This window comes from Lepisosteus platostomus, chromosome 7 (genome assembly GCF_059453375.1).
Source record: "Lepisosteus platostomus isolate fLepPlt1 chromosome 7, fLepPlt1.hap1, whole genome shotgun sequence".
Classification (NCBI taxonomy): Eukaryota; Metazoa; Chordata; class Actinopteri; order Semionotiformes; family Lepisosteidae; genus Lepisosteus; species Lepisosteus platostomus.
The window spans coordinates 58,951,748-58,966,686 of NC_142617.1; the positions used below are offsets into that span (position 1 = coordinate 58,951,748).

The following is a 14,939-nucleotide window of genomic DNA, read 5'->3' on the forward strand; positions in this document are numbered from 1 at the left end:
AATGGAGTCTTAATGCAAATTGACTTGTTTTTTTTTATTTAGTTTATCTTTCCCCAGAAATCTTATCTTATTAGTATGGAAGTGCATTGCTGCTATCAAGGAAAAAAAACGTGTGGTATCTCGTTATTACGAGAAAATTATCTCGTAATTATGAGATAGTACATTATCTCGTAATTACGAGATATGAAATTATCCTGTTATTACGAGATATTAAATGATCTTCTTATTGTGAGATAGGAAATTATCTTATAATTACAAGATAGCAATGATCATATGAGTGCAACTATGAACAGCCTATGACATTGTGCAATGACAGCACTTATTGTAGAAGCTACAGGCTGTTAACGCACTTTATGTAATTCCGAGATACCACGTGGATTTTTTTTTCCTTGATGGCAACAATGTGCTTCCGTAGACTAGCACAATGTACCACCGATGAAAAGATTGTTTTTTACTTACTGTAGGTAAGATTGAAAAAGGCACATTTTGACTTTTTTGTGTTCATTTAACAGATTGTCTGGCAAGGTGACACTTGTAACTTCGGCAGTATGTATGTTTCTTAATACACATTATAAAGTGTATTGTTTTTGCTTCATGTTTCATTAAAATTCACTTACCTAAGCAATTATTCATTGAATCACAAGTATTATTCATATTAGTAGTATTGTGAGGATTGTATCATACCAGACACTGTGAGTTTGATTTTTTTTTTTTAAATGTGTTCCTGTCCAGAAAAATTTAAATAAAATCTTCCAGGGAGCAATCACAAAAATGAAAATCTATTTAGCATTAGAAAGTGAAATACAAGGACACAGATGGATTTTTTCACATATTCCAGAGGGAGGGTTTGTCTATGGAGAATGTAGTGCTTGAAAAATGCAACGCTTTTAAAAGCCTTATGTGCCAGGACACCATCCCACCAACTCCATAAAAAAATGTATCTGTAGTGAGACGTCAACTACGGGTCCTACCAGCCAGCATCATGGGAGAATTTACAACAACAGAGCGACAGCTGTACAAAGCTCAAAGAGAGGGGTGCAGAATTACAATGTGAAACTGTATAGAGGCGGCTAATACTCTGGCAAACCTGTCTGTTATTTCATACAAATATCTACTAAGTCATTTGTAACCCAGTTGAGACAATGTGTGGGCAATAACAAGGTGATGATAGCACTGGATCATCACAGTTAGTCTTAAAATCTTTTTTCCCAGCTGCCCAGTGCTTTCATTCATTTTGATAACAGGAAGCTTCAGAGCCATAAATCCGCTCTTCCCCGGAGACAAGTGTGAGCATGCACACAAGACAACACAGATGACGCCTATTTGGAATTCAGCATGCTGCAGGATCCTTCCCTGAGTGCTGCCAACTCCTATTTCTTCAGAAAAAAAAGGCTTGTCATTTACAGAATTCTCCTTGCCTCCTGCAGCAGTCACTCAACAGAGTGCATCCTCACTGCTCCTTCAGAACAAAATCGAATGATTCATTTCAGCAGTCCTCCTTTACTTTGCGAGTCTGACTGTGGCATTTACATTTCTCCTTGTTGCCACAGGTAAGACCGGATTTTGCCTGAGAGGGACCTGCTTACACTTTAGCAGCTTCCCTGCAAATGGATTTTTATGCCTATTCAATTGTATAACTTGCAACTGGTGGAATCAAATGTCATTTACTGTACCTGTGGCAACAACAGAGTGCCACCGTATAGGCAGTTCCCTGTACTAACAGGGAGTATTGAATGTCTGAGAAGACAATATTTATACATTCAAAAATAGCCGCAAACGACAAACTTGAGGGAGCTTTAAAACCTACAAGTACACTGTTGTAGCCTGTAGTTCTTTTACACCCCCTTCCTGTTACTTTTCGAAGTACTTTTTATATGGGGGCGGTTTTTAGTAGAATGTTCTTTGGCTCCAGTACATGCCTTTGAATTGAGATGCCATTGCACACAGTTTGATACTGTATATACAAAGACTTTTTAATGTTAGATTATTAATTGCATGTGCAATAAAAAACAGTTATTTAGACTGATTTAGAAAATATTTGCACAAAGTGTATCGATATAAGATAAATATAAAACTACCTAAAGAGTTCTATTTCATATAATACAGGGGCTGCTACAGCTTAGATGCACACACAGGAAATGCTTGATCTCCCCCAGCTCAAAGCTTGGTTTCAGGAACATACAGCAGATCAGCATCTCCTAAGCATGACATGCAGAGCTTAAACTTGTGAAGGATCCCTTAAATACAATAAAGCAAGGCTGTCTGAAGTTTGTTAAAAATCTTCAAATTTGCTCTGTATTGCAGATGTCACCAAGTTTCCCAGAGAAGGGCGACTTAAAGTGACAAAAAACACTTGCTAATATTCTTAGATACAGCAACTTTGTATTTTTAGAGCATTCTTAAACCTGCTAAAACATAACAGGCAAAGACTGATTATTACAAAATCTGATGATTAAATCAGATGTGATTTGTGAGTTTGTAGTATAGATAAGATCAAAACTACCACCAGTGGTTTTTACAGTTCAGTTTTCTGTGCGTGTAATGCCTTGTAAAAATATTTTTTGTTACTACAACAGAAGGTGCGCTGCCCCTCATGGTCACCTTTATAACCAATGTTTTTAAGTGCTGAGGTTGAAATCAGAGCCTGGGGTTGTTTTCAGGCTATGATACCCTTTGTCTAGAAAAATAATGTCACTGCATCCTGGTGAAAACCTTGCTATGTGTCGACATAAACTTCACATTGCCTCAAGACCACTGCAGTGAATTTCTCAAAGATTGCTTTTGTGTAACACATTTGATGAAAATAGAACCCATAGGCTCCCATTTCTTTACAGATAACTAAGGTCTTTCAGATCCATAGAAAAGATAGGAACAAGAGGAAGCTATTGAGCCTGTTTTGTTTCAGACTTCAACTTTTTGGATAAAGAATAAATATGTGACTACTGTACTCAGTTTTAAATGACATAAATTTAAAAAAGGACAATTGTTTCATCTTAATTTCTTCTTCTGTCTTTTGTTCCATGTTTTACTGTTAATCTGGAGAAAATTTATCAAACTAACTTCAGTTACTGTTACTTCAGTGAAACTGTCAGTATAGTTCAGGATTTGAGCACTCTTATTGGGTCCTCTCATATTCTCCTCTCTCTTCAAGACTAAGAGATTTGGATTCTTTAGCTTGGTTATGTAAGGCATTCTTTTTAAACCTTGCAATGAATTTGTGACTACTGGATCAGCAGTGAGTTATTGTCAGCAATGTGCTAATAAAACTATGTAAAACATTCTGAACTTATTTTTAATTAAAAAATCAAACTTCAAGTGTACTAAGAACACGCCTAGTTGTCAAAGTCTGTGCACATTATGTCTTAGACTAGGAATGGGCCACTATAGGAATTATAGGACTATAATTGCTATAATTGCTATAATTGCACCACTATAACACACCTGAAGAAGGCTCCACGGCCGAAACGTTGTGTTCTCTTTCTTCTTTTTTTCAGCATGGAATAAACCTACAGTATTACTTGTTCCTTTGCACTATAGGAATTGTCTATCCTTAGATGCAGGGCTAATAGAGAAAATAAACAATTTTCTGATCCATCATTCAGAACAGCCTACAAATAATGGCAATTGTCTCTTTACAGGCTTTTAGTCATTCAACACTATTAAGGTCAAGAAGGGTAAAGAAGGCATCAGTGATGGAGGATAGGGACAGAGAATATCAGGATAATAAGCAGTTAACACGAAAGTGTGCTCCAAACACTGAAGCAGAATAAAGCACCCTATTAACAACACTGGAAGTAACTTTCTAACAGCATGTAATCACTGCCTCATTTTACTGTCAGTTAGTCTAACTAAATACTGCAGCTGTTAACACCATTTTATGGCATTTCCACAGAAACCAGGGATGCTGCTGGGACAAGTTCTAATTACTGGGAGGGTTAGGTGACCTGGAGAGATCTAAACAAATGTCTGCACTGCATCACTGGGCTCAATAAACGGGAGGACCTTACACAATTATTCCCATGATCTCTCGGCCTGACCCGCTCTCCCTTGCTATAATGAAATGCAATCATGTGTATTATATAAATAAGGGAATGAGACAAGTTTGAGCCATCTTTCCCAGGCTTTTGTTTTTAAGGATGAAATAGTGGCATCTCAGTAATTCAGCGCCTCTTCGCGTGGAATCAATAACCGACAGGATTAGCTGGCTTACTGTCATTTAGCGTTTGAAGGAGTGTTTTTGAATATAAGTACACATTGTACTCCTGGAATTCACACAGAACTGAAGCTGTTAAATTCATATTTCACATTCCTTTAATAAACCAAACTGCACCCTCTCCCAGTACAGCCAGTACATGTTCTATTTTAAATGTGTTTTTGCCAACAGTGCAATCCCAGCTACCTTTCTTTTTTTATTCAGTTTATTTATAGAGGTGTATGGTTTTACACCCGTTCAAAGGTGTACCCTTGCTAATTGGAGGATTCAGTTTCAGTTCTTATCTCCTTGCGATTAAAGTGAGATTGTGCTTTCTAAAAATTCTGGCCTAGACTTTGAAGTGTCAAAAGGCAAATCAGAATTTGGTTTATCCCTTTCTTATATGAAAATATTGCTATTTCTGCTGTCAGCAACTTTGATACAGTTTTGAAACCTGTAACAGCTTAAAATAGTTCTGGCCACAGCAATAATAACAGAACCTGACCACGTGCAGAAACCTATTTGTAATAATAAACTTTCCTATTGCTGTCTCTTGAAGTAGATTTAAGATAAAAATAATTTAGAAATGAGGCAAAAAATACTTTGACAACTACAGACTTAAATAGATTCTGTTTCTTCATCAGAAGGATGTAGAATAAAGACATTCAATTAATTGCTCAGGGTAACACACATTTAGTCTGTGTCTAAGCCAGGACTTGAACTACAGTAGGTTATAACAGTTATTTAATTGAATCAATTATAGGATCCAATTAGCCAAGACATTCATGCTCTTTAGCTACAGACTGAAGGTTCTGTATCTGTAAAACCCAGCATCCCTTCAGACTACCACAAGCTCACCACGGGACCACCGATCTAGATTCAGGACTCCTACAAAATCAGATTGTAGTGGTATCTTGAGCTTTAATGTAATTGAACCATGAAGCAGTAGGAAGACCTGGAAGAATCATCATGTTAGAGGAGAGTAGGAAGAATGAAAACTCACAGAGGACTGAAAGCTGGATGGAAGCATTGGTCATCCCCACCACATTCTCTGCAATACAGGTCAACAGGAAGCTGTTGTCATCCCTGCTCACATTGACCAGAGTCAAATTGATAGAGTGGACATTTGGCCAGTTCACGTTGGTCTACAGGAAGAGAAAGTGACATGAAGGTACAGTGTTATTGCTCACTGATCCGTCTATCCATGCAAATTGAATAACCAGGAAATACCTTGGGTATAACAAATATATTTGGTTTTCCAGTTTCTTAATTTATGCTGTGGGAAGTGTGACACCACAAAAATGTTAATATGTAGCTTTTTCATGTCAATAGAGCTGTTAAGGCTCTTTTTAGCTACAAATCTTTGCTTGTCAGATTTTTGTGATAAAATTAATCTGGATAAGCAGAAAAAGAGACATTTCTTCAACAGTATATGGATCAGCTTTAGGGAACCTTTTCAGTGCACGGGAGTTGGATTACAATGGAACACAAACCTAAATCCTCAGAATAAAGCATTTGAAAGATGAAAGTATCAGATTTCATGTTTTAAGTGAGAAATGTGTCTTGCTGAGCACACAGGATAATGCTGAAATGAGCTAAGGTGTTTCATACAGACACACACAAACAAACAAAGCACATCAGAAAGGAATACTAATGATACAAAGAACACCTACAATACCATGCATATTAAAATATCCAACACCAAAATCCTGTTTAAATTATATTTCTCTAAATCAGTTACATACAATGACCATTTTCAGTTAATCAGATTATTAGATTTTAAGAAAGGAGGAAGGAATATTTATAAAATATTATTTAAACCTTACTGGATTTGGTTTACTAAATTCCTACCTGAGTAGCTGTATGTTGACATTTTGTGCAAAGTAGATGACCTTAAAAATGGTTATCTTGTGCTATGGCACACCACTGATTACAACAAAAAAGACTCATTCAGTTCAGCTTTAACGTCACTAAAGCAAACAGGTGGAATTTCAAAGATTAGGGACTGGATGTCTAAAAAAACCTCAAGTAGTGAATTGCTTAGCATTTGGATTATTTTTTACTGGGTTCTGTAAATTCAGTGGCTTTGTGAAACACCCTTAAATCTAATCCATCCCTTATCAGAAAGTAGCTTATCTCGGTGAAGGTCAAGGCAAGCACAGGGCACAAGGCAGGAGTGAAATTACATGACACCTCCCCTCCATGAAGGGATGACTGGCCATCACAGGGACACAAAGAAAGGGATCATTTAGAACAGCCAACCAAATCTAACCAGCATGTCTTTGGGATGCAGGAGAAAACTGAAGCACCTAGATAAAACCTGCAAGACACATGAGGAAAATGTACACAACCTACAGAGAGATGGACATCAGATAGCAGAATTGATATCAGGAACCTGAAGCTACAAGGCAATAACGTTAAATTATCACACAACAAAGTTTACAAACAAGAGGAGGCCATTTTGTCCATTTGATAGCTAGTAGCTTATTGATCTTAGGGTCTCATCCAGCCATTTTATGAAGGAAGCCATAGTACTGGCCTTAACCAGTACTATGTAAATATTAACCAGTAAATTGATGGGCTGCTCCCCCACCACCAACCACTTGTTCCACAGTCCCACAAATTCTGTGCCGTCACCCCTTCTTTTCAAGAAACGCTTCAGGTATGTGGACACAAGTCCTGTTAAGTCAAGATGGCATTTACCTGATGCGTGTTAATGGAGTGGAGCCCTGTGACAGTCCAGTCCACATCAGGCAGAGGCGACCCTGACCCATTACAGATGACAGTGGTGTTGTCTCCCTCCATCACTGTCAGGTTGCTGTGGCTCACACTAATCTCTGGTAAATCTGTATGGAGATAAAGACAGCACATTAGTCTCAATGCTGATTGAATCTCCACTTCACTGAAGTTTTACTGTCAGTTAAAGCATATCTGTAATGTCATCCTTTGATTATTTTTCTCCGTTCAGGAGTCTGCATGCTTTTCTCAGCTCAAGCCAGACACAGATGTGGTGTCCTGATGTTACTGGTGAATCAGTAAGGAAAGAGCACCAATAATAAGTGACAGAGACCAATAACTTTCTTTAGTTGCCACAGATCAGAGAGCATGCCCTGCTGTTCCAAAATATCTTAGCTTGTGTGTTTCCAGTTACTGGACACCTGTGACTAATTCATTTTCCGAACATGCTCATTTTTATTGTGCCTTGTCATTAAACAATGCAAACAGTTTAATACAAACAAGTAAAGAGTGTACTGTATATCACTTGCATGAGCAATGAAAATGCATGTTTTTTAAAATCAAAACATTGTATTTTATTTTTGTGCAGTTATAAACTATGCCAGTTAAGGACTGAATGTTTTTCTGTCCACTTAGTAGTATGTTTCACCAAATACTCTTTTTCAGAAAAAATTTTTAGACATCCAACTGGCAAAGTTCTTTTGTGATTGTGAAGAAAACAAAACATTTACTCATTCACTTGTAACACAAAATTTCATTTTTCTGCAAAATGGAAATTCACAATTTACACAATTAGTCTATAAATGATACACAATTAGTCTATAAATGGCATAATGAAAGTGTGGGATAAGAAAAGAATGGCCATTTAAATCATTTCTCTTTGTTTATCTCACAAAACAAAATGGAATTTTTTTAAAAGCTCTGTTGAAATGTCACACATGTTCTCTTCTTTCTATCCGTTATCAGAATGTTGATTACCCAGGCAAGGACTGAACACTCAAAGCACATCCTGGGAGCAGAGCTGCACACAGAATGAGAAGCCAGTCCACTGGAGGACACACACGGGGACACGACACTAATTAAACTAATTGACATGTCTTTGGGAAGATTGGAGGTAATCAGAGTGCCTGGGGAAAACCCATTCACACACAGGCAGAACACGGAAACTTTGCCCCAGACTGGATTCGAATCCAGGACCAGGGAACTGTGAGGCGGCTACACTAGCAGCCATGTTACAGTGCCACCTCTCTCCTCTTATAATATTTGTGGCAAGATGTTTTGTCAGTTTTACTCCTCTGTCTTCAGTCCATTTCAGCACTGCGGTAATCTTCTTAACTTTGCAAAATTGACATTTAGCATGAAATCTGTCTTAATTTCATATTCTTTAAAACACTATCATGCACTTGCATGGTCTTTCTGGAATTTACTGTTTTTGTCTCCTAACACAATTCAAAATTTGTCGTAAAGATTGGATTAATTTTCTACATACCATATCATCAATTAAAACAGAGTTTATAATTAGCAAAATATTAATATATGCCATCCAAGCACCTACAATAATGTGCTACCTAATACTGTGTTTTAGAGGTTCCAACAAGTAAGGCTGTATATATGAAAGTAGAAAACTTGTGTTTTCCTAATCTGTTAATTAGATTATTTTTTTTTAATCATATCAACTTTTCAACCCACTGGATCCCAGAAACTTTACGTACTGTATATGAAGTATACAAAGTATACTGAAGTAAAGCACAGACTTTGGTGACACAAGGCAGCCATTATGCTCTAGCATCTTCATTACACCAGGTTGTGGCTGACCAGTAACCAATAACCAGTAACTAGTGCCCCAGTATGGTGACCAGAGACACGGTAGTAGCGGCTGACCATCCAAGGTCCTTACTACTTAATTACAGATCCCATGGAACTGTTGAGAGAAGGGATTTTAGCCCTTGTGTCCTACCACAATTATACTCCACGCTTGAGTAAATTTAAATCCCCCCTTGATTTTAATTGGTAAAGTAGTTTCTCACTCCAGGTTCTGAGGCCAGCAGTTCTTGTTTTGATACCAGAATCTGAATGCTAAAATGTTCTGTCCTGTTTCAACAAAAATGAACTGATGTCAGAAACAGCTTTTAGATCGTCTTAGGTCAGGATTAAAAGTAAGAATACTGTAGTTTGTCATAGATATTTTGGTTGTACTACACTACAGTACATCTAGTGACTCAAGACATTCACGATTGCTCTTGCTAATAATGGTTGGAGGAAACAATATTAGTTTTCTCTCTACAATTGTAATACTGTGAGAAAAAGAGCACTTTCCACAGTTTAACATGAATCTCTTAAAGATGTATGCAAATGTATTCACCTTAGAGCTGAAATACAGTAAGTTATCCTTTCTCTCATCAGAGGGCGGTATCTGGTCAGGTAATCAAATTAAAGAAATGTGAGTTTAGTCAGAGCACTGACCTATTCCTAGTGAAGTCTCACTTTTGCAGGATTACAGCAAATCATCAGGAATACTGAGCCACCCTACCACAGTGTGAGATATTCATGCCAAGCAGGGGGATCTTCCGAGAATCCCTGTCAAAGCAGAACAGCTGCTGTGTGTGGAGTCCCGCCTCCCCTCTCTGTTGCCACAGCTGGATCCAGCGGATGTCACAGCTACAGTTGAATGTGACTTCATCCAGTCTCCTGAAAAACAGCACAACTTTCGTTCAGGAACTGGCAGGGCAGATGAACTGTAGGTGAAGGACAAGGTTGTCACCCAAGTCTGTCAAGAAACATCCATCATGTCCTGCCTGGAACAAGACTGGAACTCCTCCATCTCCTGACACTGCAGCTCTGTCAAGAGCCAAGAGCAGAACTGGACCTATGCTGTCTACCAACACCCCAGAACCCTGACTGCTGAGGCTCAGCTGTTCGTGGATGTTGGGGTTTTTCATACAGTACAGTAAGTACAGTACAGTGAGTCAAAAAACTCTTATTTACAGAATAGAAAACCATCCTGTGTATCACAAAATAAAATAAAATAAAATTGGAGGTCAAATACTGATACCATAATGTTTTTGCTCTTGTGAACTCTCAGATGTCTTAAGAACAAAACAAAAGGAAGCATCCAAGGACAGTCCAAGATCTTAGGCGTGACCTGCTAACGTCTCCTCAACAAACTAAAAATACTGAATCATGGTAGTTTAGTTTAGTAGCTCACAATTAAGGAGCTTTCCTCAGGCTACAGGCTAGACAACACAGCCCAGTAGCTGGTGGCTCCAGTCTTGACTGGGAGACTGGCCAGGATTGTACCACAGCTGGTCTACCGGGTGGGCTGTGAGATCTACTGTCCCACAGGACAGCTGCCCTGGAGATCAGCACAAACGTGTGTGAGGGGAGTTCCCATCGCTCTGCTATCACATCAGCAAGCTTCTAACAGGGTCGTAGTGGGGAGCTCAGTTGACCCAGCATTTGTACAGTAGATTCCAAATTTGGGAATATATTTTATTCTATGAAACACATTTTTCAGTTTTAAAACTGCAATTGTTAGTATCCTGAAGAATAAGAGGAAAAAGAAGAAAGGCAACACCTAAAATGACAACTGTAGGACTCTATAAATATGAGACTCTTCAAAAACTTGCCACCTTAAAATATTGTGATAAAAGATGTGATATCAAATGCATGATCAAAGATGAAGTCAAAGTAAATCTCGTAAAATGAGCCTACAATTAAAAAAAAACAACTTGTGGTATTCTGGTACATTAAATTTCCTCCAGTGTGCAACAGACTTTGAAATTCATTCTTCATTTTTAATGTATGATGATGTGAAACTGTATAAAAATATGAATGCTGCCTTACAATACAGTTGAGATAAAACAGATTCGATTATTTAGGTTTTTGAGATGGAAAAAGTATTTCATTATTAAACTAGACAGACAGAAGGGTCTCCTTTGGTCTAATCTCTCACCCAGGGTGTGACTGCTGGGCTCTAGAGGAGGTGAGAAGGGAGGCCGACCTGTACCTATGAAACTGCGGCAGAAACACCTTCTTAACAAGCCTGCCTGCTGCTTCCCATTTCTTCACAAGCAACATTTAAATCTGCTTGGCAAGGCGCACAGGTAGGCCATGCTCTAGCACTGGCTGCCTTCAATGCCAAAGTGTCCAGGCTCCTCACGAGTACAGAGCAGAAGGCAGACAAGTAAAACTAAAGCAAACTGTTACCTGTATACTTTTGTTACACCAAAAACACATGAATATACATTAGAAATAAAACTTCAAATGAGAGGAGACTATTTGGCCGATTTGGCTAGGGCGTTACCTCCATCAAGGCAGCAAGACAGATTATTCCATATCCCCACAAGCCTTTATGCGCAAATTGGCTTTCTGTATTTAGTTAAAAAATGCACTTTCCCTGAGATTTCATCTGTGTCCTCTGGTTCCCTTTTCACTGTTTACTCTGAACAATTCCATTTGTTAATTTTGTGTCTTTGATGATTTTGAGCACTTAAATCAGGTGCCATTATAGTTGTCTCTGTTCTTTAGTGTCATTGAAGGACATTCCTTTGAGCTCAGGAATGCACATGGTCACTCTTTCCTGAATGGATTCCACAACACACAGTACCGGCAAATACATACAGTATGTATTTCTGTGACATGAAGATCAAAATTACCACTAATTAACTCAACCTTTTAAATGAGGTCTTATTGATGTAATGCACAATATTCAAACAAATTTAACTTAAAATAACTTCATTGAAATTCTTTTTTTTACTATATATTCTAGCATTTCTTTTGCCATTTTATTGCTTTCACACATTGACATGAAGAGGAAAAAGATGTGTCAACATAAAGAACAAAGTCTTTTCATAAGGACGTTTTTCAAGCTCAGTGTTTCCATTTTATATTTATGCTTCTGATAACACTTGGCACTTCATTACATTAAAATATCATCTGCCAGATGTTTGCCCAGTCTTGAATTCTATCTTAATCTTTTTAGATTTATGAATCAACCTTCTTTGACAAATTTACTAGCTATAACAGAATCTAGATCATTAATATAAATTAGGAAGAGTAGTGGTACCCACACAGATGCTTGGGTACTCAGTTAATTACAGTGCTCCAGTTGGAGCATTGACCCTTTATTTACTGTACTGTATATACCGTTTTCTACCATAAACCATGATTAATCCAAACACATTTCCACAAATGTCTACAGTACCACTTGTAATTTGACAATGAATGTTTTATAGAACATTCCTCTTGGAAACTGAGGACTTTTGTCAAACCTCTTCACATCAAAACATCTTAACATAACAAATGTACCATATCACACTCTCTCTATATACTGTATATGGTATTACTATATAAACATTACTACTGTTGTACTTCATGTAAAAAAACACACCAAAATGTTAGATGATAAGAACCATACCTTGCATTTACAGTATATGGCACTTTTCATGTCAAAGGATCCCAAAATACTGGGCACATATAAAGATGATGGTGAACTTTATCCACCACTGAAGAGTAGAGCCCACTAACTGCCCCTTCAAGACCACTACACTGCAGATTAGCTAGAGAGGTGAGAAATGATAATAGCAATAGATTTAAAGCAACTTTAGAAGGCCAGATTGTACAAACCAGAGTAGAGTTCTGCCAGGACACTAGGGTTAACACCTCTACTCTTTTTAAAAGGACCATTCGATCTTTAATTAGCAAGCAGTCAGTACCTGACTAAAAATTACCTTTTCTAAGTTCATGATGGCAGTCCACTAGAATCCTACTGTATTTCTGTAGATATGATAATCTAGTTTTATTTAAATTATTATTTCCTTCATCTTGCATGTAATGGAAGAGATATTGGTCATTAATTTGTGGTTTGGATTTATTGCCCTTTAAATGATTGCAGACTACATTAGTCATTTTCCAGTGCCCCATGTGTGAAGAAGGGTGCATTATTTTAACTTATGGCTGTGTTTGGGTGTCAAAAATCCTGTTAAGGCACCCCGATCATAGGTGTGCCACAGCTAATATGATGTGATCTTTCCTCAGCCTGAAGTTTGCAGTTGATTTCTCCCTCAGTGAATTCCAGAGTGAAATATTCATTTAATATGTCAGTTTCACTTGCCAAGTCACGTTTAACACATTGGTTAGGAGACTTACTAATTTATAATTGGGAAAGAGGTTTCGAAGGGAGTATAGATCTATTGAGCTGCAGGCTATTATATCAGTATTATTATAATGATGATGTTATCATTATGTATTTTCGGTTAGTTCACTAGGCATTGAGTTTCAGCCCTGCAAAAGACAACTAGCTGTTTTGTTTTTCAAAAACAATGAGTACACAACATAAACAGGGCAGTGGTACTGTAGCTTCAAAAAAGGAAAAGAAAGGAGTTTTCCTGGTGGAATTATACCTCCATTTTCATTCTAAAGGAAGATAAATGACATTGTACATTCCCCTAAGAAAAGAAAATAACAAAATATGTAAAATTACAACATATATTTTAAATTTTCCTATAAACATCCAGCACTAAATTGATTCTTTGTGCTGTGGCTTTTAATTAAGGATCCCTGGCTGTTTTTTCGTGGTGTGGTGCAGTTAAAAATATTCTGGGAGACATTTGTATTTTTTGCTTGTTCCAGGAATTGATCTCAAATCAGGAGGAAGGACAGAATTAGCAATCTCAGCAATCCAACTGAGTGACAGATTCATATTCCCTGTCCACGGTTTTCTGTCTGTTCTGTTCTTTCACACTTCTTTAGGATGTGTTTTTCCCTCCTCCAGCTGGCTCAAGCAACAAAATCAATCTGAAATGCTTTTCCTTTTGCTTACAAGATCAGCAAAGATCAGTTCAATTTCATCCCATTAAAACAGCAATAGACAATGCCTCAAGTCATTTTTGCACTCAGCTTATCTTCTTTTTAATTGTAGCATTGCCATATTTTTCAATAAGATAAAGTTCTTGTGGCAAATTAAAATTTGTTCTAAAATAACGGTTTATTAAATAATGTACTTCACTACATCTGCACCTTTGTTTTTTACTTTTTTTTACCTTCTCAGGACGTTGCTTCTCACATACTGTGCATATGTTCCTGATGGTTAGAAGCTCTGTGAAAGGCTGCAGGAGTCTCACGTGCTCAGCCACTCACCTGGGCTGATGGATTGGGCACTTAGGGACATGCCTGCACTAGCACATCAAATCAGGTGTCTTGCAACACACGTAACAGACGAATGCTGTGATCATTTCTTATAAGTAGTGTATCTCATGATGATTGCAATAAACAAATCATTTTAATCAAGCACATATTGATTAATATATATTAATAGTTCAGGTGGGTAGCTGCATCAGCATGCGTAGGCTGCAAAGGAACAAGTAATAGGTTTATTCCATGTCACCTGAAGAAGTTTCCACGGCCGAAACGTTGTGTTCTCTTTCTTCTTCTTTTTTTCAGCATGGAATAAACCTACAGTATTACTTGTTCCTTTGCAATATATATTAATAACTTGGTGGATTTGTCAATTGGGTTTTCCGTCTTTTTAATCTTGTGCCAGCAGGCACCCTGCAACTCACAGCTGGCAACTCACTGAAGTTCAGCAGGTGTGAATCTGGCCAGTACCTGGATGGGAGACCTCCTGGGAAAAACTAAATTGACTACTGGAAGCAGTGTTAGTGGGGCCAATAGGGCGCACTCACCCTGCGGTCTGTGTGAGTCCCAATGCCCCAGTGTAGTGATGGAGACACTATACTGCAAAAAAGTGCGCCATCCTTCAAATGAGATGTTAAACCAAGGTACTGATTCTCTGTGGTTATTAAAAATCTTGGGGCTTTTATTGAAAAGAGTAGGTGTGTTACCCAGATGTCCTGGGCAATTTTTTCCTCTGGCCATTAAAAATCATGGCCTCCTCATAATCCCCATCTATGAACTGGCTTCATCACTCTGCTCTCCTCCCCGCTGATAGCTGGTGTGGTGAGCGTTCTGGCGCACTATGGCTGCCATCAAATCATCCTGGTGGGGCTGCACA

The 14,939-nt window shown here is 38.0% G+C and overlaps 1 protein-coding gene across 1 annotated transcript in view; it reads right to left on the reverse strand.

The window, feature by feature from the left end:
• The window catches only part of LOC148659328 (NT-3 growth factor receptor-like), a 259,803-nt gene that overhangs the window by 127,560 nt on the left and 117,304 nt on the right, over positions 1–14,939 (reverse strand). Inside the window, exons 5-7 of the mRNA XM_088641439.1 lie at positions 9,459–9,616; positions 6,896–7,038; positions 5,196–5,337 (exon numbers count right to left, since the gene is read on the reverse strand). Coding sequence (XP_088497565.1) covers positions 5,196–5,337; positions 6,896–7,038; positions 9,459–9,616 — 443 coding nt within the window. The remainder of the gene's footprint in view (positions 1–5,195; positions 5,338–6,895; positions 7,039–9,458; positions 9,617–14,939) is intronic.